Genomic DNA, 27264 nt, shown 5'->3' with positions numbered 1-27264 from the left:
AATGATCACACAGGCCCAGTTTCATTTAACCTGTCCACTAAAATTCCTCTCACTGCTGCTGGAGGAAAGCAGAAGAAATATGCGGCGCTTCCAGAGCGACACCGCCAGAGCCATGAAGCACCTCATTAGCACAGAGATGACAGGAATTATTTATCCAACCATCAGAGATCCACTTCTCAAAGCCACTGATAATCCAATACTGAAAGACTGTGTGTGTGTGTGTGCGTGTGTGTGCGTATGTACGCATGCTGTCTGCGTAAGTGTGTGATGTATATAAAGTGGCAACGGTTTGGGAAGCCTGTTTAAAAAACAAAATCATACAAAACAAATTCCTTTCAAAAGAAATTTGACATAATGTAATGTGCCACTTTGCAACTTATACGAGCTTAAGAAATATATTGCTTAAAGATTGGGGGAAAAAAAGGAGAAAATATAAGAATGTTTTGCATGCAGACGTAAAAGCTGCCCAGACTTCATCGTGGTCTTCATAGAGAATACAGACATGTTGCTTCCTGAGGGAGCACGATAATGCAAACTAATGCATATAGAGCGGAATAAAGACAAGATCGTAACTATCCACACTAGCCGACGTGAAATTGGCTGGGCCGTGCGGTTGACATTTGTAGTTAATCCGCAGACATTACTCCACAGTTAGCTCAGCTGTTTGCCAGGAAAAGCCAGCGTGGGTCCATGCTGGGAAGACAGGCAGCTGCGGGCAGAGCAACTACAACCTGGCACAGCGGGGAGCTAAAAAAGTAACCACATGGACAAGCATGGCCAATCAATCCCAGAGACACAGACACAGGCATGGACAATGGCTTACAGATCGCTACACTGCAGCATTTCCCAGAGCTGGCTGGCTTCATGCGCTACAGCGCACATCTTCAGAGCAGGCAAAGGCAATGGCAGCCAGATCAGGCCATCAGGCACGAGCGATCGACGGCAGGTTGTTTGGCTGGCTGAGGTGTTGGGCTGAGGTGTTGGGCTGAGGTGTTGGGCTGAGGTGTTGGGCTGAGGAGCGGTGTGGTTGGTCTTTGCATTGGCCGCTTTTATAATGCACGGTGGTAAATCACCTCTGCACCGCCGCTGTGTGCCGGCCAATGGCAGCGCTCGATACGGTTGTTTGTTGTATGCCTGTTGTGTGCCAAGAGTTTGCAGGGGCCTTTCAACACAATACATCATGGCTCTGACCCTACCACGCATCCAGCAACGCCAGAAAACACAAGAACGTATCTGACAAGCTTAAAACCTCAGAAAAAAGGGGGTATTTTCCAAGCCCTTGTTAGGGTGGGGTTTTGAAGGGTCTATCTGTCAGGGTAACTAACTTCAACTGAAGCATTTCCAGCTGCCTGACAAACATGTAGTCAATGGCAATATGACCACAAGACAGCACAGATATGATTATGTAACGTGGTCGGGTTGGACGGCATTGCTGTAAGGCCACGTCTAGGCACATCTCGCCCGACCGGCTCCGAGCAGAACGCCACACCAAGGTTACTGAGCACAAGGTCACTGAGCACAAGGTCACTGAGCACAAGGTAACCTTCGTCTTTTGATCAAAGAGGATTCGCTGAAAAACAGCCAAAAGCGCTTCGAAAAATCAGTGAGAGAAGGAAGAATTCTGACCACGGGAGAACAGCAGCCGAAGGCTAACAAACGTCTCCCGAGAGGACACGCCATGATTCAAATGCCTATAGATTTCCATTACGGTTACACACACACGCACAGCCACCTACCCACCCAGCGGTGAGCACAACAAGACTTTATACAGTCTCTGCTGGTGACAGGACTGACATTTGCTTCAGCAGGAGAAGGAAATGAGCCGAACTGTTGTTTTAATGTGCGTTTTGATGCGTGGAGGGAACCGGCTGTTAAACGCGGCGTTCTCTCCGAGGTGCTGTAAGTGTCTGCATTCTCACTGTATTTATAGGCCTCCGGGCCCAGGAATACTAACAATGTCATGAACCAGTCACATGAATAACTCTCTCTCCAACATCAGGCCTGGGTATTAATAGGGAAGGAGGTGACGGCAATTCGTGGCTGAGGAAGAACAATCCTCCAACAGACGTAAATAATAAAGGGAATTTGGTCAACATCACTGTTACGTCTGCGGTTTATCATTGTGCTTTAATCATGACACAGATACGTAGTACAAGAAATTACTGTAGCGAAACGTAAATACAACGTTTTCTCACACGTGGTGCTAAATGCTAAATGTGCTGTTCTGATTCTCCCGTCGCCTTTTTATAGCGGGTCGGAGGACCTGGAGAGTGAGGACGTTCAGGTGCCACCTGGTTCCGCCCAGCAGGAGAGAGCAGCCTGGACCTGCCGTCCTGCTGAAGGGAGGGTCAGGTCAGGGCTCCGTGGGCAGAGACAGGGGACGCCACTTTGTTTTTTTCCAACGGAACATCCAAGATGGATCTCCTCCGACACATGGAAATGTGCTCAGTTCCAACGTCCCCAGGCCGAGCATCGATTTTATGATGTATGAAAGCAAGCAGATCGCTTTGATGGCAACGAAGGCCCCCAGATGATGGAAGGGAGGCTTCAGGCTTCAGGAGGACACGCGGGGTTTGGATGAGCTCCACGGTGCAGCACACGCCAAGAAGATACGCCAGGAGCATGGCAAAAATAGAAAGCAGATCTAGCACTCTCTAGTATCCTCTGCAGTCACACACACACACACACACACACACACACACACACACACACACACACACACACACACACACACACACACACACACACACACACACACCTGACAGATCCGGAGGGCGTTGTCCAGCACGGTCTTGGTGTCGGTGCCGTAGTCGCTGCAGGGCAGGGAGGCGCGGCTGAAGTGGGCCTGCAGCAGCAGGTGAGTCTTGGTGTGGGCGCTGTCGTAGGACAGCGGGTTCACCTGTAGGGGGAGCCGCCGGGCCAGCTCGCTGTTCAACTGGTCCTCGTTATGGCGCACGGGCAGCTCGGCATACTCCTCCGCATCCTGAGGACAGAGAGGACACACACACTGAGGCCCTGGGCGTGGGGACGGAGGGGACACACTGAGGCCCTGGGCGTGGGGACGGAGGGTGTGGAGGGGACACACAGAGGGGGACGGTGTGGCAGGACAGCTGCTTACTCAACATCAGGTTCCCCTTCCAAGCCCTCAGCTGTCGCCTGAGCGGTGACCTCTGATGTGAAAGGCAGGCCTGCCTGGCCCTTCCAGCTTGGACCACACAAAACGCACCTCTAGTTCATCCAGGAAAAATTCCCTCTCGCTTCCAACATGACTCAAAAGCTACAGCGCTAAAGGAAGACGGTGGTAAGACGATGCTTTTAGGTTGACTGTACATAATGTAGACATACAAACTATTAGGAGTGTTTGCCATTAAAAGCGTGCTGGTGTCAAGCGTCGGTACACTCGCTGATGGCTGTGGGTCATATATGCAGGGGCACAACATTTTGTGCAAGGCTCACAGCTTCTGGAGCAGCTTGTTTTTTTAGGGAATGCTGGTGTGTGAAGGCAGCGGGCATGTTAGTTCCAGACCCCCCCCCATCCGTCAGGGACGACATGTGGCGTGTAAACGCCTCAGAGCTGGGAAAGGGAGGAATGGGGGGGAAACAGAACAAACAGCATACGGCTCATTACGGATCTGCTGGGGGCACTGAGCTTACGTGCAGGCCTGGAGGAGCTCAAGAGCAGGGGGCATGCTGATCTCCTGAACCCTCTCATGTCTCTCCTGAACCCTCTCATGTCTCTCCTGAACCCTCTCATGTCTCTCCTGAACCCTCTCATGTCTCTCCTGAACCCTCTCATGTCTCCCCTGAACCCTCTCATGTCTCTCCTGAACTCTCTCATGTCTCTCCTGAACTCTCTCATGTCTCTCCTGAACTCTCTCATGTCTCTCCTGAACCCTCTCATGTCTCTCCTGAACCCTCTCATGTCTCTCCTGAACTCTCTCATGTCTCCCCTGAACCCTCTCATGTCTCTCCTGAACCCTCTCATGTCTCTCCTGAACCCTCTCATGTCTCTCCTGAACCCTCTCATGTCTCTCCTGAACTCTCTCATGTCTCTCCTGAACCCTCTCATGTCTCTCCTGAACCCTCTCATGTCTCTCCTGAACTCTCTCATGTCTCCCCTGAACCCTCTCATGTCTCTACCGAACTCTCTCATGTCTCCCCTGAACCCTCTCATGTCTCTCCTGAACCCTCTCATGTCTCTCCTGAACCCTCTCATGTCTCTCCTGAACTCTCTCATGTCTCTCCTGAACTCTCTCATGTCTCCCCTGAACCCTCTCATGTCTCTCCTGAACTCTCTCATGTCTCTCCTGAACCCTCTCATGTCTCTCCTGAACTCTCTCATGTCTCTCCTGAACTCTCTCATGTCTCTCCTGAACCCTCTCATGAACCCTCACATTCATGTCTCTCCTGAACCCTCACATGTCTCTCCTGAACCCTCACATGTCTCTCCTGAACTCTCTCATGTCTCTCCAGAACTCTCTCATGTCTCTCCTGAACCCTCTCATGTCTCTCCTGAACCCTCTCATGTCTCTCCTGAACCCTCTCATGTCTCTCCTGAACCCTCTCATGTCTCTCCTGAACTCTCTGTCCTGTACTCTCTCCTGTACTCTCTCCTGTACTCTCTCCTGTACTCTCTCCTGTACTCTCTCCTGTACTCTCTCCTGTACTCTCTCCGGTCTCTCCTGACATTTCCATGCACAGAGAGGTGCTACAGCTCTTTAGAGGGTTGAGTGACCCTACAGCCTAATTCTGATATATGAAAGAGAGAGAGAGAGAAAGAGAGAGGGAGGGAGGGGGCTGGTGGGACATGACACATCTGTTACAGGACAACCTGAGCAGCCTATCAGCAGTATGAACACTCCACAGGCATTGGCCGGCTTTGGGAGGAGGCGGGAGGAGGCTCGGCCTACTGCAGAGAGAGACACAGTAATGGGAATGGAGACAGAGCTTGACTGGGAGCCTCATTATGGCCACGCCACAGTAATTAGAGGACATTGAGGGGCTTTGGGTCTTTGTGTAGCTGACAGGGGGAGTGGTGGGGGGTACTGGACCCCTGGCTGGGGTGGGGAGGGGGGTTGGCCCAGGCCCAGCCCACCTCATGTCATTCTTTTGTTAGCTGGTCTGTGGGAGACTTAAACAGGGACACGTTAAGGGACAAATAGAGGGATAATAAAGAAGAAGAAACGTTAATGGGAAGATGTGACCTCTCTAAGTAACCCGCCCCATAATTAGCACAGCACCACGTGCACTCCGGCCGTGCCTGAAACACACAGGCACGGTTCATAGCCAGAACTGCCAATAACTCTCGTTCTGCACACGTTAGATGCAGTTTTCATACAGCCTTACCGAGTCTTTAATATGAATAAGGTACAGCGCATGTTGGTTTTATTAGACAGCCCTTATTTGTCTGCCAGGAATCAGTGCTTTTCAACATCAATATTTCATGAATTAGGAAATTGTGCAGTAATTATGCACCAAAGAAAAACCGGCTGTTGAAACAATGTTGTACAGGCTGTTCTCACTCCACAAACGCAGAAACTCAAGCAATGCATCACTCTTCCAGGGTGAACAAGCACTCTGTATGAAATCACACACTCATGATCGCTTAATTTCCAAATAGCTCTGGCAGTGTTCTCCGACAGCTTGCCTGTGGCTCACGTCCTCTTTCATCGGGACGTGCACTACAAGTGTGTTCGCGTGCACGTGTGTGTGTGTGTGTGTGTATGCGTTCGAGCGAGACAGATGTGATGTCACTGGCCACCGCTGAAGTGTGAAAGCGCTTTATGTCCCAATTATGTCAGCAATCAGTGAAGAGGCCGTGATCCCCTGGAGGAGGCCCAGCGCGCACGGGGAAGCTGCTCACTAATGAGGCGCCAGTGAAAACGTGCCCATTTTCACACTGCCCTGTAGAGCTGCGACTGTGTCCGGGGGGGGGGCGCATGCACTTGTGCACAAGTGTGTGTCTTGGGCTGCACACGTGATCCTCGCTGAGACTGTTGTGCTGGAAAGTGACACCAGGCAGGGGGTTGGGCTGGCCGGCGAGGGCACGGGTGGATGTGGGGGTCCGTCGGGAGGGTGGAGCAGAGCGTGGGGTGGTGCGAGGGCGGGGTCATGAAAGCCGCGGGGGGGGGGGCCTCTTACCGTGAGGATGGACAACAGCTCGGTGGCAGACAGCTCCGGTTTCAGCCTCTCCTTGAACATGCGGACGGTCTGGTGCTTCAGGTAGTAATAGGAGGCGATGCGGCCGTGCGTGAGGGGCTCGATGCCACGCCCATCCTAGAGACCAACGCAAGAACTGGTTAGGCGACAAACGCGTGCTCGCTCAGGCTCGGGAGGTGCACCAAACACACAGGGCTGCTGGGTTCAAGCTCAGGATAGCAGAACCGTTGCTTGAGTTCCTCTGGGTGTGCTGCAACCATTTATTAAAAATAAAGGCAGAGAAGAAAGGAGCACTGGGCACTAAATGATAGATGGGGCAGGCGGATATTGCCCCGCTGGGTACGAGCTCGAGCCCCTACCGTCCAGCGCACTGCAAAGTGCACCTGTTACAAAGATGTTCAATAGTTTTTTTTTTTTTTACCAAGACTGAGGGTTTCACTTAAACATCTGCGCTATTGATCAATTGTGTTTTGATGTAAAAAAAAAAACAAAAACAAAAAAAAACCCCACATAATTCTAAGGCTAGTTATGCGTTTATTTTTTCCACATGTGGGTGGAAAACCCGAGAGAGGAAACTGCATCAGACTGCTTGATTTACTCTGAAATGCTAAAGAGCAAGATATCTGAAGGAGAAGAAAAATTCCCTAATAGGAATTTGATTCGATTAATCAAAATTGTTCATGTTAATTGCAAAATCATTAATAATTAGGACCGAGATCATGTTGAATGGTCTTTGATGGTTCTTCTTCAACATGTGAGTCATGTCAGCAAGTCCGGGTGAAACATTACAGCAATTAAAATTTTAAAAACATTTTTTTTCTTCCTGAACAGACGTACCTCTTGTATTTCAATGCAGTAGGAACATTCCAGATCTCTAAGGCTTTTTTCCACAAGATTGGACAGGAACTTGTTTATAGTCTCATGACTTATGTCATCCAAACTGTAGTAGCTGAAGACAGGAGAACACAAACACGAGGCTTATACATAAAAATGAACCAATAAAAAAAATAAAAAAATACACACTTACATGCCAGGAAGAAATACTACAATGTATTGATTTCTGGGTCAATGCACATTACCATGGTAATAATAAATTTTAGCCCAACTTGTTCCATTTAACACACGCAAGTTTCCCTTACAGCAAAATGACTACCAGCTTTTGGTCTCCCTGGCCGACACAGCAGTGCTGAAATCACTTCCATGTTGTTGTTAGCTCTGTAAAAGCTCCCACATGAGGGGCACAGCAGCACACCACCACATCCCCTTTTAAAGCAAGCCTCCCACAGGCTGTGTGTCTGCCTGGCTCTCACCCACGCACTAGTACACGCATTTACAGGACATTTACAGGACATATACAGGACGCGGGATGTGGAATATAATTACAGGACACGTTTGTACGCTTAATCCTAAACCTCACAGTGTAATTAAGTGTAATTAAATGCTATTTCTTGAAAAAAAAAAATTTCATTCAACAGAAATGAATGAATTTGCAAATACAAAATGATGATTGAATATAGGGCTGCCATGATTAGTCGACTAGTCCTGATTTTTTAAAATGTTGTTTTTTTTTTTTTTTTACTTTTTTCTCTCCAAACTGCTGCATCTGCCTTTCTGTCCTTGACGTACATGCGCAGTAGTGGAAACGACATCCCAGGACGTTATACAGACAAGCTCTGGTATCATGGCTATTCGGCTGCAGAACTCAAAAGTGTGGGATGACTATGAAAATGAAAGAGAAACGCGTGCAGTGCAATATCTGCAAGGCAGAACTTGCCTTCCACGGCAGCACAACCGCGATGTACGAGCTCCTGAAGCATGTTGTGGCTGATTGTCACACTGATGAAGAGGGACCGTCATCTCAGTAATCTAAATTGCTATTTAGCTGCTAAAATGAGCGTAAACAGAGTGTTATGTTAGTATTTACTCTTCTTGATGGCTGAAAAAGTTAACATTAGCGATGGCGATTTGTTTTATTACCCTTAGCACACATTCATGTGTTTTCTGTAACGTCAGTGAGACCAAAACTTTATTTTTGTGAATAATTCCTTAGTTTCAGGTACCTACCTAATTTGATTTAAATGTAGCTAAGTTTGATGCCAGAGACAAATTAGAGAAAGAAAAATCTAAAAAAAATAATTTCTTAATAATGTATTTATTTTTGTGTTGTTTACGCCAGTGCCTTATCCTTATTTTAATAATTGTTTGTTGCAACAAGCTGCATATTTCATTAAAGGTTTAATGAACTATGATATTAATTGTTTTTATTTTTAGTTAGCATACAGATGAAATTTAATGTTGGTTATATAATAGCAGCTGCATTTAAGGGCGATAAGCTCTATGTTTATATTCAATTAACATATGATCCGATTAGTCGACTAATCATAAAAAATAATCGGTGATTAGTCGACTATAAAAATAATCCTTTGTGGCAGCCCTAATTGAATATTAAATTATATTTATATATATATATATAATTATAATTCTAAACCTAACATCAGTTTATTTTAGCATATTTTCCCTTTACATGTTAATTCTTTTAAAAGTAATTAATAATAAGGTTTTAATTTTTTATTCATCACACACTTTAAACCTCCTACTTCATTCAGCATGAAGATGCCTGGATTTTAGGAGCTTGTAGGTAAGTAAAAGTTTTAGCTTCAAAATTTTATGCAGTATACAGCTCAAAGTGCTTTTGATTTTATTTTATTTTTTATATAGCTTATAATAAAAAAAAAAACTTTTTAGAATTTTTGTTTACTTTGACCCAGAAAATTTCCAGAATAGGTTAGATAATCTGACCCATAAGTGACATGCAGAACACGGCATCTTGCAGAACTCCAAACCCAGAGCAGAAAAGGCCCTGCTAAGGTGAGACAGCAGTCAGCAATAGACCAGCAGCCTTCACACTCAATGGATGTTTAACAATAACGGGGGAGTAATTATTGTTTGGCTTCTGGCCTGCGTGGTGGTGGTGGTGGTGCACTGAGAGCTACATGAGTGATGTGAACCTGCACCGTGTGGGGCTCCTGGTGAACATCTCTCTATGTGATTAAGCCACTGCCATTATCATTATCCCCATTTGGCCCCTGATGGGGCTGAGCGGGGCTCTTTATGGGCCCCCGGGGGCCTCGGCGAGCATGGCCGCCCCAGAGAGACAGCATGCAGCGCTGCCATGCCCACTGAATCACCGCTGATGAGAGATGGCTGGTGTCAAGGTGACCGGTTCAGCGCTCCGAGACCTCAAACACGCTGGTCAGAGAGATAGATGGAGATGGGGAGCATGTCTCTGTTCTCTCACACACACATAACCTCTTCACTCACACATATAACCTCCTCACACACACACATAACCTCCTCACACACACACATAACCTCCTCACACACACACATAACCTCCTCACACACAACCTCCTCACACACATTATATCCTCACACACACATATTACCTCCTCACACACACACACATGTAACCTCCTCACACACACACACACACACACACACACACACATGTAACCTCCTCACACACACACACACACACACACACACACACACACACACACACACACACACATAACCTCCTCACACACACACACAACCTCCTCACACACACACATAACCTCCTCACACACATTATATCCTCACACACACATATTACCTCCTCACACACACACACATGTAACCTCCTTACACACACACACACACACACACACACACACATAACCTCCTCACACACATTATATCCTCACACACATATTACCTCCTCACACACACATATTACCTCCTCACACACACACACATGTAACCTCCTCACACACACACACACACACACACACACACACACACACACACACACATAACCTCCTCACACACATGATATCCTCACACACATATTACCTCCTCACACACACATATTACCTCCTCTCACACACACACATGTAACCTCCTCACACACACACACACACACACACACATATAACCTCCTCACACACACACATAACCTCCTCACACACATAACCTCCTCACACACACATATTACCTCCTCACACACACATATTACCTCCTCACACACACATATAACCTCCTCACACACACACACACACACACATATAACCTCCTCACACACATATGTAAACTCCTTACACACATAACCTCCTCACACACACACACACACACACACACACACACACACACACACACACACATAACCTCCTCACACACACACACACACACACACATATAACCTCCTCACACACACACACAACCTCCTCACACACACACATAACCTCCTCACAAACACACATAACCTCCTCACACACACGCAAACACACATGCGCGCACGCACACACACTCGCACGCAAACACACACGCAAACTCACATGCGCACACAAACACACACGCAAATACACACACACGCGCACGCAAACATACGCATGCAAACACACACACGCATGCACGCAAACACACACACGCACACAAACACATGCACACGCAAGCACACATGCACACGCACTCGCAAACACATGCACACGCAAACACATGCATGCAAACACACACACGCATGCAAACACACACACGCGCTCGCAAACACACACATGCACACCCAATCATACACACATACATGCAAACACACATGCGTGCACGTAAACACCCATGCGTGTACACACACATGCACGAATGCTCACACACATACACACATGCACATACACACATACACATGTGCGCATACACACATACACGTGTGCATGCACACACACACTCACAGACACGAGCACACACACACACACGCCCACGCATGCACACACACACACACGCCCACACATGCACACACGGGCGCACGCACACACACACACCCACACACACACATACACTCCTTAAGCACTGAAATATCACCGGTAAGGTTATTGTAAACATATGGCACTTTAGGAAAATATTTGTGGCATTCCTTGTAAGAGTGGAAATTCACTTTTGTGCTTCTTACTGTACAAATCAAGTTACCCACCTTACCGCTCAGCTGACAAACAAGGATTTTAAAGTCAAGGTGAGTCTCTACAGAGACGTTTAAATCAGATTTCACATTTGTTGACATTCTATTTCTCCACTGCATACATCTATTCATAAAAATAATAAATAAATAAACAAGTGGAAGGAACAGGTTGTTTAAAAATTCATTTTAGTTCATGAAAATGGTGGTTTAGGTCAGATACCCTTCACACAGCACATTTAACGTTCTGCTGAGCCCAATTACTATTCTCTAGTAAGCTAGTCAACAAAGATGTACAGAAAATGCATTGTGGGTAAAAGTAGATGATCTGATCTGATCTGATCAAGGACAGCATCTTGTAAAGCAGCTACAGATACGTGACTGTTCCTGCAAAGCAGCTACAGATACGTGACTGTTCCTGTAAATCAGCTACAGATACGTGGCTGTTCCTGTAAATCAGCTACAGATACGTGACTGTTCCTGTAAATCAGCTACAGATACGTGGCTGTTCCTGTAAATCAGCTACAGATACGTGGCTGTTCCTGTGGCTGTTCCTGTAAATCAGTTACAGATACGTGACTGTTCCTGTAAATCAGTTACAGATATGTGGCTGTTCCTGTAAATCAGATACAGATATGTGACTGTTCCTGTAAAGTAGATACAGATACGTGACTGTTCCTGTGGCTGTTCCTGTAAAGCAGATACAGATATGTGGCTGTTCCTGTAAAGCAGCTACAGATATGTGACTGTTCCTGTAAAGCTGCAACAGACACACGACTGTTCCTGTGGCTGCTCCTGCAAAGCAGCTACAGATAGGTGACTGTTCCTGTGGCTGTTACTGTAAAGCAGCTACATATATGTGGCTGTTCCTGTAAAGCAGCTACAGATATGTGGCTGTTCCTGTAAAGCAGCTACAGATATGTGGCTGTTCCTGTAAAGCAGATACAGATACGTGACTGTTCCTGTGGCTGTTATTGTAAAGCAGCTACATATATGTGGCTGTTCCTGTAAAGCAGCTACAGATATGTGACTGTTCCTGTAAAGCTGCAACAGACACATGACTATTCCTGTGGCTATTCCTGCAAAGCAGCTACAGATATGTGGCTGTTCCTGTAAATCAGTTACAGATACGTGACTGTTCCTGTAAAGCAGCTACAGATACGTGGCTGTTCCTGTGGCTGTTCCTGTAAATCAGCTACAGATACGTGGCTGTTCCTGTAAATCAGTTACAGATACGTGAGTGTTCCTGTAAATCAGTTACAGATATGTGACTGTTCCTGTAAATCAGCTACAGATATGTGACTGTTCCTGTAAAGCAGATACAGATACGTGACTGTTCCTGTGGCTGTTCCTGTAAAGCAGCTACATATATGTGGCTGTTCCTGTAAAGCAGCTACAGATATGTGACTGTTCCTGTAAAGCAGCTACAGATATGTGGCTGTTCCTGTAAAGCAGATACAGATACGTGACTGTTCCTGTGGCTGTTATTGTAAAGCAGCTACATATATGTGGCTGTTCCTGTAAAGCAGCTACAGATACGTGGCTGTGCTGAATGCTGCCAATGTTATGCTATAGCATGACCTGCGATTGTCTTCTCTGGACCAGGGAGGGCAGGGCTGGGCCTAAATGTTTAATGTGGGATGACAGGCGTGCAAATGCCAGCACTGTGGAATGTTCTGGAATCATCGTCTTCAATTCACAGCAGATGTCTACGCTGGCCTATTTGACCCACAGAGCCACGGATGAGTTTGTTTGTGTGTGTGTGTGTGTGTGTGTGTGTGCGTGTGTGTGTGTGTGTGTATTTGTGAGAAAGCGAGAAAGAAAGAAAGAAAGAAAGAAAGGAAGAAAGAAAGACAAAAGAAAGAAAGAAAAAAGACAAAGGGAGAAAGAAAGACAAAGGGAGAGACAGACAGCCAGTCTGGCGTGTGATGTTTTAGGTTGTGGTCCGTGATGTCACAGTGAGCTATAGGGTGGGCTGCTCAACAGCATGAGGTTGCCATGGCAACGCAACGAGTAATAAATCAGTGTGAGGAGGATGTTCACTGTCTGTCGGCCCCGTTCACTGAGCTTTAACCACACAGCTGAGCTCCCAGAACCTGCTACAGCAATTAGCCAATTAATCATGCAATCTGTCTTTATCAATTACACTGGCTTAAGTATAAAGCTGTGCTTCTTTAAAACGGTCACAGACTGTCTCCTCGGAGTCGTTATTGCAGTGACTTGTCCACCACAGTCATAAGACTCCAGTTAACTTCAGCCTTCTAGACGATGTACCTGACCAACCTGTTGTTTTTTTTTTTTTTTCAATCAAATGTAGGTCATAAACACAAAGAAGAAGAAGCTTGGCTTGTGATTGTAAGTCTGTGTCTTCACATGATCCTCAGTGCTGTAGTGCACTGGGTTGTACCAGCAAATGCAAACAAAAGAATCCAGGAGCCGTCCAGCAGTGCGGAGACGCAGCACACACCTGGGGTTCATAACCAGCCGCCGGAAGAAGTAGGTCCAGGTGATGTAATCCATCGCGTCCTGCTTGGACGTGATGGTCCCTGCAGCGACCTCTGCGTTCAGGTGATCGGCGAGAACCCCGAGCAGGCTACAGCAGGATGGGAGCAGAGAGAGACGTCAGCGTGACAACGCTCACGGGTCTTTAAAGAGGGCAGCAGGAGAGCTCACCTGGACTCCACGGGGAAGGGCTCGTAGAGGAACTTCTTGTAGAAGTCTTTTTTGATGTCGTGTACCAGGATGACCGCTTTGCCCTGGTCATCAAACTGGGGTCTACCTGCACGCCCCATCATCTGGAGAACATCTGTAGAGCACATTTACATTTACAACACACACACACACACACACACACACGAGTGAGCACTTGCGTTACCTGTGATGGGGTAATCCACGTAGCGGTGTGTCTTCCCGTCGTAGTATTCAGTCCCCTTCACAATCACCAGATGGGCAGGGAAGTTCACACCCCAGGCCAGTGTGCTTGTTGCAATTAGCACCTTAAAGAGACAAAGAGTTCAGGTCAAACGTGGCAGAACCCTTCCCATGTACGCTATAGCGACAGTTGCCAAAGCAACAGATTATCGACAGCCACACAAACATAGGACAAACATGAGAAACATGAGACAAACATGGGATGTCTGGTGGTCACTAAACATAACATGGCGGAGACTACCTACGCATTAACAGGTCAGCGTGTTGCTACGCCCTCGCACGTGGCCCACAGGGACGGTGGAGAGGGGCCTCAGGACGGCGTGTACCTGAATTTTGCAGTTGACGAACAGTTCTTCCACGGTCTTCCTGTCCCTCTCGTGCAGACCGGCGTGGTGCATGCCAATGCCAAAGGCCAGAGTCAGCTTCAGGTTGGAGTCCCGGACCGTGCCAATGATGTCGGTCATCTGGTCCGAACGAGGGCAAACGGAGAAATAAAACCAACAAAACATTTGTAGAAATCTGTGGATAACATGTTTGTAGAACAATGCCTAGAGTCGGGTTAGTGGGGACACACACACGACGAGAACTAGCAGAGCAATATAATAGATGTCAACGATGAAGCAACTTCAGGCATTTTTTGTTGAACCATTTGAGAAAAAGCTGTTCTAAATGATGCAACACAAACGTGCTAGAATAACAGCACTGCAGAAAATATGCGGATGAAAAGGACAAAAGAGAAAAAGACCATACCCTTCGTCTCTGACTGGGTGAGAGGGGGATTTTATAGGTAATCTTGGAGCTCATGACTGTCATTTAAATTTGTATCACTTTTTATTCCTATGTTTAGAGAACCAATCAGCCAGTGGAGAAAAAGTTAACAAATAACCATTTGTGAAGCTGCTTCATAGCTGCTGGCCTGGTGTGTTTTGAAACACGGCCCCCGTAAATGTGTTCACTCTGTGCCCGCGAGATGCCACCGCTAGTTAACCTCTGTAATTATGTTACCAAACCTGTAACTACTGACCTCATGAATAATTCATAATACCATCAGTGAGATACTGAACTGTGTTACTTGGTTCAAAAGGTAAGACAACATATTAACACAGTCTTCATAAATGTCGACGTTACAGACATTAACCATTAATGTAATACTATATAGGATGAGGCAGAAGGAGTGAAAGGAGAGAATAAAGGAGTGATAGATATGAGCAGAGAGGATGATGGGAGGGGAGAGGCGTGCAGGCGGGTCAGTAGAGGAAGAGGCAGGGGGACCCCTGCTGGGAGACACACAGCTAGCACCACGGGCCTGTCACTCACACAGCACGACCCCAGTTGCTCTACGGCCCAGTGAAGAAGACCAGCGGGGCGCAGCATATATCACTGGGACACACACACACACACCCCGCCACACTAAACCATACCTTACACACACACACACACACACACACACACACACTAAACCATACCTTACACACACACACACACACACACAGCCACACTAAACCATACCTTACACACACACACACACACACACACACTAAACCATACCTTACACACACACACACAGCCACACTAAACCATACCTTACACACACACACACACACACACACACACACACACACACACACACTAAACCATACCTTACACACACACACACACTAAACCATACCTTACACACAAACATACACACACACACACACAACCACACTAAGCCATACCTTACACACACACACACAGCCACACTAAGCCATACCTTACACACACACACACACACACACACACACACACACACACACACACACACACACACACACACACACACACACACCCCACCACACTAACACTAAACCATACCTTACACACACACCTCACCACACTAACACTTAACACATACTTTACAGCTATACACACAACCACACACACACAACCCGCTCATGCCTTGCAACTATACACATGACCGCTCATAGTCCCCCCCCCCACACACACACAGAGAAAGAGAAACAGGAAGACACACACTCCACTGGAAAAACACTCCACAGCAACCACTTAAAGCCAGTTGTCTCTTGTGAAGTTGAATAAAGTGTGAGCACCTTGCTGGACTCAACATACACACACATGTGCGCACACACACGTGCACACACGCACACACGTCAACGTGTCGTGGTCACATGGCGATTAATGCGGTGCACAGCACACTCTGTGTTCCGACTACAGCTCCCAGTCTTTATTTTAGTGCTTAATATGGTCACCTTCACATTGCAAAGCTTTACGGAATTAGAAGTAAATCCAGGGAAGAACAAAAAAAGAATAATGAATCCCTGACTGACAGCATTCAGAGGGGCAGCAGTCACAGAAACACCATCTGTGTTCACTTGTGTAGATGCAGAGAGAATCACATATAAACGTTTGAATGGTGTTAGGCTGTGAAGTCTAAATACAATCATAAAATAAAATAACTTACATTAGTACCTGACCATAGCATAGTCCACACACACACACACACACACACACACTCACTCACACACACACACTCACACACTCACTCACTCACTCACTCACTCACTCACATTATTAATGAGATTATTAGATGAATTAAATGGGATATTTTGGGAAGGAACATTGCACCATCGGAGAGAGAGAAGGTCTCCAGACTACAGTGTACGTGCTGTAGTTTAAAACATCCATGCATGTGTAGGAGAATGTAAACACGCAATTAGAGACTTTGCATCCCAGTGTGTGTGTGTGTGTGTGTGTGTGTGTGCGCTTTGCTCTATTTGTATGTGTATACTGTGTTTTTCTGCTCTCAGCCTATCAAAGACATTATCACACACGAAGGCCTGCTGTCATGTTTTGATGGCACGTTTCTGATTGCTAATACGAGAGCACGATGGTTTTCCAATAGCTCCATAATTGAGTGCAATGACAACATTAGCATACATTTGTACTCAGAAACCCAAAAGAGCTGTTTGCACACATCTTGAAATGATCTGACGGTACGCAGAGGAAATTTAATGGGAGATGACACCAGCTTTTCTCAGCTAATGTGGGTCTGAGTCGACTCTGTAATCACAGTAAAACCACTGCTGTAGGAGAACCAGGAACTTCAATCACATGGAGCCTCAGAAGATCCAGGATGGTGAGCAGATAGACGCCACAGAAAGGCTGCGATGACGAAGTTTAAAGGCTCCCTGCAGGCACACCGACACCTACCGTCTTTGACGTTTTTCTAGAACGTTCTCATGGTGTCAGGTATGGGTGAAGAGGCTTGTGCTCCCTCAGTGAGACGGGCGTTCATACAGTAAGAGAAGGTGGTGTGTGGTCTCACCTCTCTCTCGTCCTGATGCAGCCACTGTTTGGGGTCGTCCTCCGTGGCCAGGAAGGCGATCAGGTCGAGTGCGGTGAGACGCGTCTGTCGTCGTGACGACACAAAGATGAGGACGGGTTTGGCGGGGGAATGGCTGCGGATGGCTGTAGTGGAGGAGAGAGAGAGCGTGAGACGTCACAACACAGCTGCGGCCGTCAGGAAAAAAAGGTTAAGCTCAATGAAATAAAGCTGTCGGATGGGGGGGCGGAGCCTACAGCTCCCCGTGGGTGGGAGGAGCCTGCAGCTCCAGTGGGAGGAACCTCAGCGCTGCACCTTGGAAGACGGGCTTGTTCATGCTGGCCATGCGTGGACAGTAGTGTTGACCGGGGAAACCGTGGATGTGGACCTCCAGTGGGACCGGACGAACCGAAGGTCGGAAATTAAACAATCCCACCTGAAAGAGAGGGGGAGTGAGAGAGAGAGAGAGGGAGAGTGAGTGAGAGAGAGGGAGAGTGTGAGAGAGAGGGAGAGTGAGTGAGAGGGAGAGTGAGTGAGAGAGAGGGAGAGTGAGTGAGAGAGAGGGAGAGTGAGTGAGAGAGAGGGAGAGTGTGAGAGAGAGGGAGAGTGAGTGAGAGAGAGGGAGAGTGAGTGAGAGAGAGGGAGAGTGAGTGAGAGAGGGAGAGTGAGTGAGAGAGAGGGAGAGTGAGTGAGAGAGGGAGAGTGAGTGAGAGAGGGAGAGTGTGAGAGAGAGGGAGAGCAAGTGAGAGAGGGAGAGCGAGTGAGAGAGAGGAAGAGCGAGTCAGTGAGGAAGAGTGAGTCAGAGAGAGGGAGAGAGAGGGAGAGAGAGGGAGAGCGAGGGAGAGAAGTGGAGTGACCAGCTGGCTGTGTGTGTGACAGTGTGGCCCATCTGGGGGTAATTACAGCCAGTCATTGTCCCCTGTCCCACAGCCCTGCTCTCACATAAGTGGCCAAGCCCGGGTGCGTGTGTGCACATATTTAAAGGGCTGGATAACGGATGGGCCAGGTAATGCTGCACCCAAGCCCAAACAGCGTCGGGCAGATTTATGGAGCCGCCGTCGCCACCACCCATCAAACACCCCCCCCCCCCCGTCTGCCAGCACGACGTCTCAGTAACGGTGGAACAACGTTACATGAACACGGTCTGTGGTGGAGGCAGGAAGGTGAGGCTGCTTTCACAAATCAATCAAAGTACGTGTTTTCCCACAAACGCTACCCGTAAACTACACGCCCGTTCCTGAAACTTTAAGAACATGTGTAAGTGCAGAAGCACTGGACGCTACGGAGACGTCACCTGTCCGATGGTCAGCCAGTCAGCCAGGTCGCGGGCGTTGGCCAGCGCGGTGGAGAGGCCCACCACCCGCACTGCCTTGGAGGTGTGTGAGGAGATGAAGTTGGTCCTGGATACAATGACCTCCAGCACGGGCCCACGGTCCTCCCCTGTGCAGGCCCGCCACAGTTAGTGTACACTACAGGAAATGGCTCTTTGTTTTTTGTGGTTTTTGGTGTGACATAGACCTTGATCATTGCTGTTATTATTTAAACGTGATGATTTGGTAATGTCTGTGGGTGGTGTGTGTGGGTGATGTCTGTGGGTGGTGTGTGTGGGTGGTGTGTGAGGGCGGTGTGTGAGAGTGGTGTGTGTGGGTGGTGTGAGGGTGGTGTGAGGGTGGTGTGTGTGGGTGGTGTGTGTGGGTGGTGTGTGAGGGCGGTGTGTGAGGGCGGTGTTTGAGAGTGGTGTGTGTCGGTGGTGTGAGGGTGGTGTGTGAGGGCGGTGTGTGTGGGTGATGTGTGAGGGCGGTGTGTGTGGGTGGCAGAGGTGGGGACTCGAGTCACATGACTTGGACTCGAGTCAGACTCGAGTCATTAATATTAAGACTTTTGACTTGACTTGAAAAAATATTCAGAGACTTAGACTTGACTTGGACTTTTACACCAATAACTTGGGACTTGAATTGGACTTGAACCTGTTTACTTGCCAAGACTTGATTTTTTTTACCCCAAATCTAAATTTTAAAACGCATATTAATATTTTTAAAGTGCGCCCCATTAATTTCATTTGCGTCCTTCTGACGCAGACCGGCGTTACACCAGATTCTGTGACCGTCGAGTTTTGTGACCACAGGGGGCGCTATTTCACAGTTTCTGTTCAGAGGCACAAACGCTTTACGAATGCTACGTAAACTACGCTGATGCACTTTCTTTACTCGTTTTGTTGGTGTCCACGAGCCAAAATATGACAGATGTTTATATTTACATTTATCGTCTCTTAATTACATAAATGTACTTAAACAAGATTTACCATCCCCTCACCATTGCAGCCAACAAAGAAATCATTAATGGGATGTACAGGTGAGCCTTTTTAACTGGGGTCACCAATTCTGACGGCAGCCATCAGAATATGTGACCCCACTGAATCTCCAGGTAACAATAGTAGCCTACACCGTGACCCCACAATAACAGAAAACAATGAAAAAATAACCCTAACCTTTTATTAATCTATATTTAAACATTTTATCCAAATGTTTAGAATAACCAATCGCAATGACAGCATCTTGCTTACGATGAAGCTTGCTATTTTCGTGTAAAATGATGTAACGAAACATTCTTGTTTAAGTACATTTATGTAATTAAGAGAAGATAAAATGTAAATGATCTGTCATCTTTTGGCTGGCGGACACCAACAAAACGAGTAAAGAAACGCATCAGCGTAGCATTCGTAAAGCGTTGGTGCCTGTAAAAAAAAAAAAAGACTCGAAAGGACTTGAAATTCCAAGTTTCAGACTTGGGACTTGACTTGACGGGTGCTTGTCTTGACTCGAGACTTGACTTGAGTTGACTGTCTTTGCTTGAGACTTGACTCGGGACTTGAGGATAAAGACTTGGACTTACTTGAGACTTGCAAAACACTGACTTGGTCCCACCTCTGGTGGGTGGTGTGAGGGTGGTGTGTGAGGGTGGTGTGTGAGGGTGGTGTGTGAGGGCAGTGTCTGTGGGTGGTGTGTGTGGGTGGTGTGTGAGCACCCAGCAGGTGGATCTCGTCGATGATGAGGGTGGTGTGTGTGGGTGGTGTGTGTGGGTGGTGTGAGGATGGTGTGTGAGGGCGGTGTGTGTGGGTGGTGTGTGTGGGTGGTGTGTGAGGGTGGTGTGTGTGGGTGGTGTGTGAGCACCCAGCAGGTGGATCTCGTCGATGATGAGGGTGGTGTGTGTGGGTGGTGTGTGTGGGTGGTGTGTGAGCACCCAGCAGGTGGATCTCGTCGATGATGAGGGTGGTGTGTGTGGGTGGTGTGTGTGGGTGGTGTGAGGATGGTGTGTGAGGGTGGTGTGTGAGGGCGGTGTGTGTGGGTGGTGTGTGAGGGTGGTGTGTGTGGGTGGTGTGTGAGGGCAGTGTCTGTGGGTGGTGTCTGTGGGTGGTGTGTGTGGGTGGTGTGTGAGCACCCAGCAGGTGGATCTCGTCGATGATGAGGGTGGTGTGTGTGGGTGGTGTGTGAGCACCCAGCAGGTGGATCTCGTCGATGATGAGGGTGGTGTGTGTGGGTGGTGTGTGAGGGCGGTGTGTGAGGGCGGTGTCTGTGGGCGGTGTGTGAGGGTGGTGTGTGAGGGTGGTGTGTGTGGGTGGTGTTTGTGGGTGGTGTGTGAGGGTGGTGTGTGTGGGTGGTGTGTGAGGGTGGTGTGTGAGGGTGGTGTTTGTGGGTGGTGTGTGAGGGTGGTGTGTGTAGGTGGTGTGTGTGGGTGGTGTGAGGGTGGTGCGTGTGGGTGGTGTTTGTGGGTGGTGTGTGAGGGTGGTGCGTGTGGGTGGTGTGAGGGTGGTGTGTGTGGGTGGTGTGTGTGGGTGGTGTGTGAGGGTGGTGTGTGAGGGTGGTGTGAGGGTGGTGTGAGGGTGGTGTGAGGGTGGTGTTTGTGGGTGGTGTGTGGGTGGTGTTTGTGGGTGGTGTGTGGGTGGTGTGTGAGGGTGGTGCGTGTGGGTGGTGTGTGTGGGTGGTGCACACACCCAGCAGGTGGATCTTGTCGATGATGAGGGTGGTGTGTGTGGGTGGTGTGTGAGGGAGGTGTGTGGGTGGTGTGAGGGTAGTGTTTGTGGGTGGTGTGTGAGGGAGGTGTGTGGGTGGTGTTTGTGGGTGGTGTGTGAGGGAGGTGTGTGGGTGGTGTGAGGGTGGTGTGTGAGGGTGGTGCACACACCCAGCAGGTGGATCTCGTCGATGATGAGGATGGTGTGTGAGGGAGGTGTGTGGGTGGTGTGAGGGTGGTGTGTGAGGGTGGTGTGAGGATTGTGTGTGGGTGGTGTGTGAGGGAGGTGTGTGGGAGGTGTGAGGGAGGTGTGTGAGGGAGGTGTGTGGGTGGTGTGTGAGGGAGGTGCGTGGGTGGTGTGTGGGTGGTGTGTGTGGGTGGTGTGTGAGGGAGGTGCGTGGGTGGTGTGTGAGGGTGGTGTGTGGGTGGTGTTTGTGGGTGGTGTGGGTGGGTGGTGTGTGAGGGTGGTGCACACACCCAGCAGGTGGATCTCGTCGATGATGAGGATGGTGTGTGTGGGTGGTGTGAGGGTGGTGTTTGTGGGTGGTGTGTGGGTGGTGTGTGAGGGAGGTGTGTGGATGGTGTGTGAGGGAGGTGTGTGGGTGGTGTGAGGATGGTGTGTGAGGGAGGTGTGTGGGTGGTGTGAGGGTGGTGTTTGTGGGTGGTGTGTGGGTGGTGTGTGTGGGTGGTGTGTGAGGGAGGTGCGTGGGTGGTGTGTGGGTGGTGTTTGTGGGTGGTGTGTGGGTGGTGTGTGTGGGTGGTGTGTGAGGGTGGTGCACACACCCAGCAGGTGGATCTCGTCGATGATGAGGATGGTGTGTGTGGGTGGTGTGAGGGTGGTGTTTGTGGGTGGTGTGTGGGTGGTGTGTGAGGGAGGTGTGTGGGTGGTGTGAGGATGGTGTGAGGGAGGTGTGTGGGTGGTGTGAGGGTGGTGTTTGTGGGTGGTGTTTGTGGGTGGTGTGTGGGTGGTGTGTGAGGGTGGTGTTTGTGGGTGGTGTTTGTGGGTGGTGTGAGGGTGGTGTGTGAGGGTGGTGTGAGGGTGGTGTGTGAGGGAGGTGTGTGGGTGGTGTTTGTGGGTGGTGCACACACCCAGCAGGTGGATCTCGTCGATGATGAGGGTGGTGTGTGATGGAGGTGTGTGGGTGGTGTGAGGGTGGTGTTTGTGGGTGGTGTGTGGGTGGTGCACACACCCAGCAGGTGGATCTCGTCGATGATGAGGATGGCCACTTTCTGGACGTAGCTGCGGTTTTGCCAGCTGCGACTCACTCCGTCCCACTTCTCTGGTGTGGTGACGATCAGGTCGGCCTGAGCAATGGACCGCATGTCTGGAGTTACATCACCCGTCAGCTCCACCACCCTTTAGAGGGGAGGTGGGGGGGAGAGGAGGAGAAAGAGAGAAATAGAGAAAGATAGGGAGAGAGGGAGGGAGAGAGAGGGAGTGAGAAAGGGAGGGGGGATGGTGAGAGAGAGGGAAAGAGAAAGAGGGAGAGAAAGGGAGGAGAGAGAGGGAGGGAGAGAGCAGGAAAGAGAATGAACGTAGTGTAGTGGAAGGATTACAATCAGACTCGATGAGGCACAGCGGTGTTACACTCACTTCCTCCCAAGTTTCTCCTCAATCCTGATCTTCCAGTCCTCAATCCTCTCCCTCACCAGAGCCTTCAGAGGAGCGATGTAGACCACCTGCAGACGCACGCAGCGCAGTCAGAACATTGCAACCCAAATGGACCCAGAAGAGCAACAAGAACAAGAGACACACACACGCACACACCTTGGAGGTAGGGTACTGGTTGAAGACCCGGAACATAGCCATCTCCGCTGCTATGGTCTTCCCCGAGCCGGTGGGGGCTCCGAGCAGCACGTTGTTGTCAGTGTGGTAGAGCGTGTGGAAGATCTGTGTTTGGATGGGGTTGAAGTGGGTGAACTTGTACAGGCTCTCGTACTCCCGGTTCCCCAGCGCCGTGACAGGCAGCGGCTGCAGGTCCAGGAGTTCTGGAGATCAATGCAAACAAGACCGACACATGTGAACACAGCTCATGAGATTAACAGAAAGGGAGAGTCTGTGTGATCCCGGATGCTTAAACCAGATGGGAGAAGATGGGGTGGTCTCGGACTCAAACGTTTGTCTCGTAGTGTAGTATTTACACTCTGGAGAAGGTGGGGTGGTCTCGGACTCAAACGTTTGTCTCGTAGTGTAGTATTTACACTCTGGAGAAGATGGGGTGGTCTCGGACTCAAACGTTTGTCTCGTAGTGTAGTATTTACACTCTGGAGAAGATGGGGTGGTCTCAGACTCAAACGTTTGTCTCGTAGTGTAATATTTACACTCTGGAGAAGATGGGGTGGTCTCGGACTCAAATGTTTGTCTCGTAGTGTAGTATTTACACTCTGGAGAAGGTGGGGTGGTCTCGGACTCAAACGTTTGTCTCGTAGTGTAGTATTTACACTCTGGAGAAGATGGGGTGGTCTCGGACTCAAATGTTTGTCTCGTAGTGTAATATTTACACTCTGGAGAAGATGGGGTGGTCTCGGACTCAAATGTTTGTCTCGTAGTGTAGTATTTACACTCTGGAGAAGGTGGGGTGGTCTCGGACTCAAACGTTTGTCTCGTAGTGTAGTATTTACACTCTGGAGAAGATGGGGTGGTCTCGGACTCAAACGTTTGTCTCGTAGTGTAGTAATTACACTCTGGAGAAGGTGGGGTGGTCTCGGACTCAAACGTTTGTCTCGTAGTGTAGTATTTACACTCTGGAGAAGGTGGGGTGGTCTCAGACTCAAACGTTTGTCTCGTAGTGTAGTATTTACACTCTGGAGAAGGTGGGGTGGTCTCGGACTCAAACGTTTGTCTCGTAGTGTAGTATTTACACTCTGGAGAAGATGGGGTGGTCTCGGACTCAAACGTTTGTCTCGTAGTGTAGTATTTACACTCTGGAGAAGGTGGGGTGGTCTCGGACTCAAACGTTTGTCTCGTAGTGTAGTATTTACACTCTGGAGAAGATGGGGTGATTTCGGACTCAAACGTTTGTCTCGTAGTGTAGTATTTACACTCTGGAGAAGGTGGGGTGGTCTCAGACTCAAACGTTTGTCTCGTAGTATAGTATTTACACTCTGACCTGACCACCTCTGATCTCACATCATTTACTTCCTGTTCTCAATCAGGAATATGGACCTTTTAAAACATTAGCATTTCCTTCTTAAAACACACAACAACTTGTGCTTCAGCTACTCAAAAGCAAATCAAGGCCTGTGTTTGATTCGGCCTGAAGCCTGACTAATGACTATTCAGAGCAGACAGCGCGTGTTTCTATTCAGAGTGGACCCTCAACACTCGGGCTGTGCGTTAACTACGCTGCTCACTCTGTCATCATGAAGTTGGGCTTCACAAACCACAAAGAATTCATGACTATTTCACTGAATCATAAATGAAAATGTTTCAACAAGAAGTTGAAGTTTCAGGGGTGCGTAGCACATCCTCCAGTCCCTCAACCCCATCATGTGATTATGAAACTAATCATCCCAATCTTGCCACTTTCCACGTTTTTCCCCCTTTTTAAATGTACATTTTTGTCTTTTATTGAATCTACAAATAGATTAGCCAGCCTGTGAGTTGTCATGGCAACATTTAAGGGATGTAACCCATGCTATTCTTATGATGTATTTTTTATGATGTCATCATTATGATGTCAGTTTTCATCCCTTTGAATGAGGCAATCAGAAATGGCTAGGGTGCTAGTATTTGCTTAAATGTGAGTGAGAACGTGGGTTATTACCCAGCTGTGTTGTGCTTCACATGCATGTAAACAAAGTGTGTGTGTGTTGGGGGGACTTAAATGAGGGCTAGCGTGGGGGATGAGGGAGAGGTAGCTGCCTGACAGCAGCACAGACAGCCCTGCTAACCGCTAGTGTGGTGCCCTGATTGAACACAGGATGACACTTACAGGGAGGGAGAGGATGAGTGGGAGGACAGGTGAATGGTTGACGTCAAGTTGGAAGCGTATCGTCTCTCATTGTTTCTCAATTACATTTTCCTGCTTTGCCACTTTTGAGGGCTTCCTACACAAACGGCTGATACGTTTCTGCACGTTTCTCTGGAGACTTTAAATGCACAAATCCATATCACATTTGTACATGTAGATAACTATTAAATTAATAATGGAACTATTTATGTATTAGACCAAGAAGTTCAAAACAGAAGTAGTTAAAGAGTAAATAAGGCTTGGCCCTGAAGATAACTCAATTTGTTTTATTTTATTTAGACCCTTTAGACGCGACGTTTGACTTGACCTTGACTTGACTGAAGCTCCAGTATAACTGTACGTGTCTGCTATGGCACCCACCTGTGTGGGGGGGGTGGCGCTCGGGCAGGATGAGGTGCTGGAAGTTGATGACGCACACGGCCTCGGAGCCCAGCCAGCGATCAGACACAGCGCGGATGTAGTACTGTGAAGGCATGGGCTCAAAGATGGGGATGGTGAACACCACCTGCTGTGGCTCCCCGCTCACCACCTGGGGGCGCCAGAGAGAATTTACATGACATTTACACATCATTTGGCTCTGAACTCATGCTGGATGCGTCTCTAAGGCCAAACAATATTCCAGACTATGTAGTGATTAGCATACAGCGCTCACAACTAACTAAACATGAATTACATATCGCATAAGACACTGAGAGTCGTTCTCATTCTATGCAACACGACACTCAACAATGTGGCACCGAGTCCTGATTAAGCTGTTCTTTAAAACGTTTTTGCTTCGGCAAATTCACAAACAACTTTCCGAACATATACGTGAGGGTTAACGTCTCTCGGTCCAACTCTCTCTTCTCACGGCAGCAGGCACGAGTTTTCCGAGTCCTCACCTGCTTCTTCTGAAGGAGGAAGTACTCAGAGTGATAGATGTGGTCGTTGACGGGGTCTTCCACCCAGATCCACCAGGGCTCCGAGACCGAGCCGTGGACCTGGAAAGCAGAGCGATGGTGTGTCGTGAGAACACTGCAGGGTGGTAGAAATGACGACAGCGCCTTTTATTTGACTGGGGTCCTGAGACCACTGAGTTCCTCAGTGTGAGAGTGTGACTGGTGCACTAATGAATGTGCAGAAACGCTGGAGAACCCTCCTCTAAAACACATCTACTCTTACTGGAAGCCCGGCACACGGCACGCGGAGTGGAGGCTGGTGTTTGGCGTCTGAAGAGGTTTGTGGAGTTGGGTTTGCGCGAGGATCAGCGCTAAGCTCGGGCTGTCCTGCTACAACTCTCCCGTGAGCACGCAAATATTCGCCTTCCTTCCCGCCCCAGAGGTGCTACGAGAGGCCTCTTATTACAGCTGGAACCTGGATCAATCTCCACGCTAATCTGGTCCTAATCCCGCCTCGCTTTCCACTGGCCACTTCTACTGAACCCAACACTGCGACTGCAAACACCCCCCAAACATGGAAACCATATGTGAAGCAAACACAGACAAAGCAGAACTCCATGATGGATTTAAGTCATGTTGATTAATTAGAAGGTTCAGGATTGCTTCATTTGAATCTCTGATCCCAAAATGTGATTTATTTGTAGAGTAGATATGAACCATGGGCAGGGCTAGTCTTGGGGGCCTGTATTAGTGGAGTGCACATCCTTGCTTTGAAAATTATGACACAAATTCACTTTCAAGTTAACAAGCAACTCTACTCCCCAGAGGAGAATTAAGCAGACAGATCCACGATGATGGGGGGGCGTGTGGAAGGTGCTCAGGGGAGCGGCGGGAGTCAGAGGAGCACGACGGTCCCGCACAGCTGCTGCTTAATGAAGTGTGTGTGTTTTGATAAGCAACAGAGTGGCTGCAGGGGGATTCACACGGGCGCCTGGATCCGGCCGTGAGCGC

General features: G+C 48.6%; 1 protein-coding gene across 3 annotated transcripts in view; it reads right to left on the bottom strand.

Moving 5' to 3' along the window:
• ascc3 (activating signal cointegrator 1 complex subunit 3) overlaps positions 1-27264 on the bottom strand; it is a 114725-nt gene that overhangs the window by 5686 nt on the left and 81775 nt on the right. For all 3 annotated transcript variants that reach the window (XM_076971833.1, XM_076971835.1, XM_076971834.1), the window contains 15 exons: positions 26257-26355; positions 25736-25904; positions 23170-23390; positions 22996-23081; positions 22592-22758; positions 18688-18833; positions 17709-17829; positions 17397-17539; positions 14398-14535; positions 14016-14136; positions 13814-13946; positions 13608-13733; positions 6997-7108; positions 6142-6276; positions 2759-2983 (listed from right to left, as the gene is read on the bottom strand). In XM_076971833.1, coding sequence (XP_076827948.1) covers positions 2759-2983; positions 6142-6276; positions 6997-7108; positions 13608-13733; positions 13814-13946; positions 14016-14136; positions 14398-14535; positions 17397-17539; positions 17709-17829; positions 18688-18833; positions 22592-22758; positions 22996-23081; positions 23170-23390; positions 25736-25904; positions 26257-26355 — 2142 coding nt within the window. The remainder of the gene's footprint in view (positions 1-2758; positions 2984-6141; positions 6277-6996; positions 7109-13607; positions 13734-13813; positions 13947-14015; positions 14137-14397; positions 14536-17396; positions 17540-17708; positions 17830-18687; positions 18834-22591; positions 22759-22995; positions 23082-23169; positions 23391-25735; positions 25905-26256; positions 26356-27264) is intronic.

Source organism: Brachyhypopomus gauderio, chromosome 13 (assembly GCF_052324685.1).
Source record: "Brachyhypopomus gauderio isolate BG-103 chromosome 13, BGAUD_0.2, whole genome shotgun sequence".
Lineage (NCBI taxonomy): Eukaryota > Metazoa > Chordata > Actinopteri > Gymnotiformes > Hypopomidae > Brachyhypopomus > Brachyhypopomus gauderio.
This window is presented reverse-complemented; position numbering and strand designations above follow the sequence as displayed.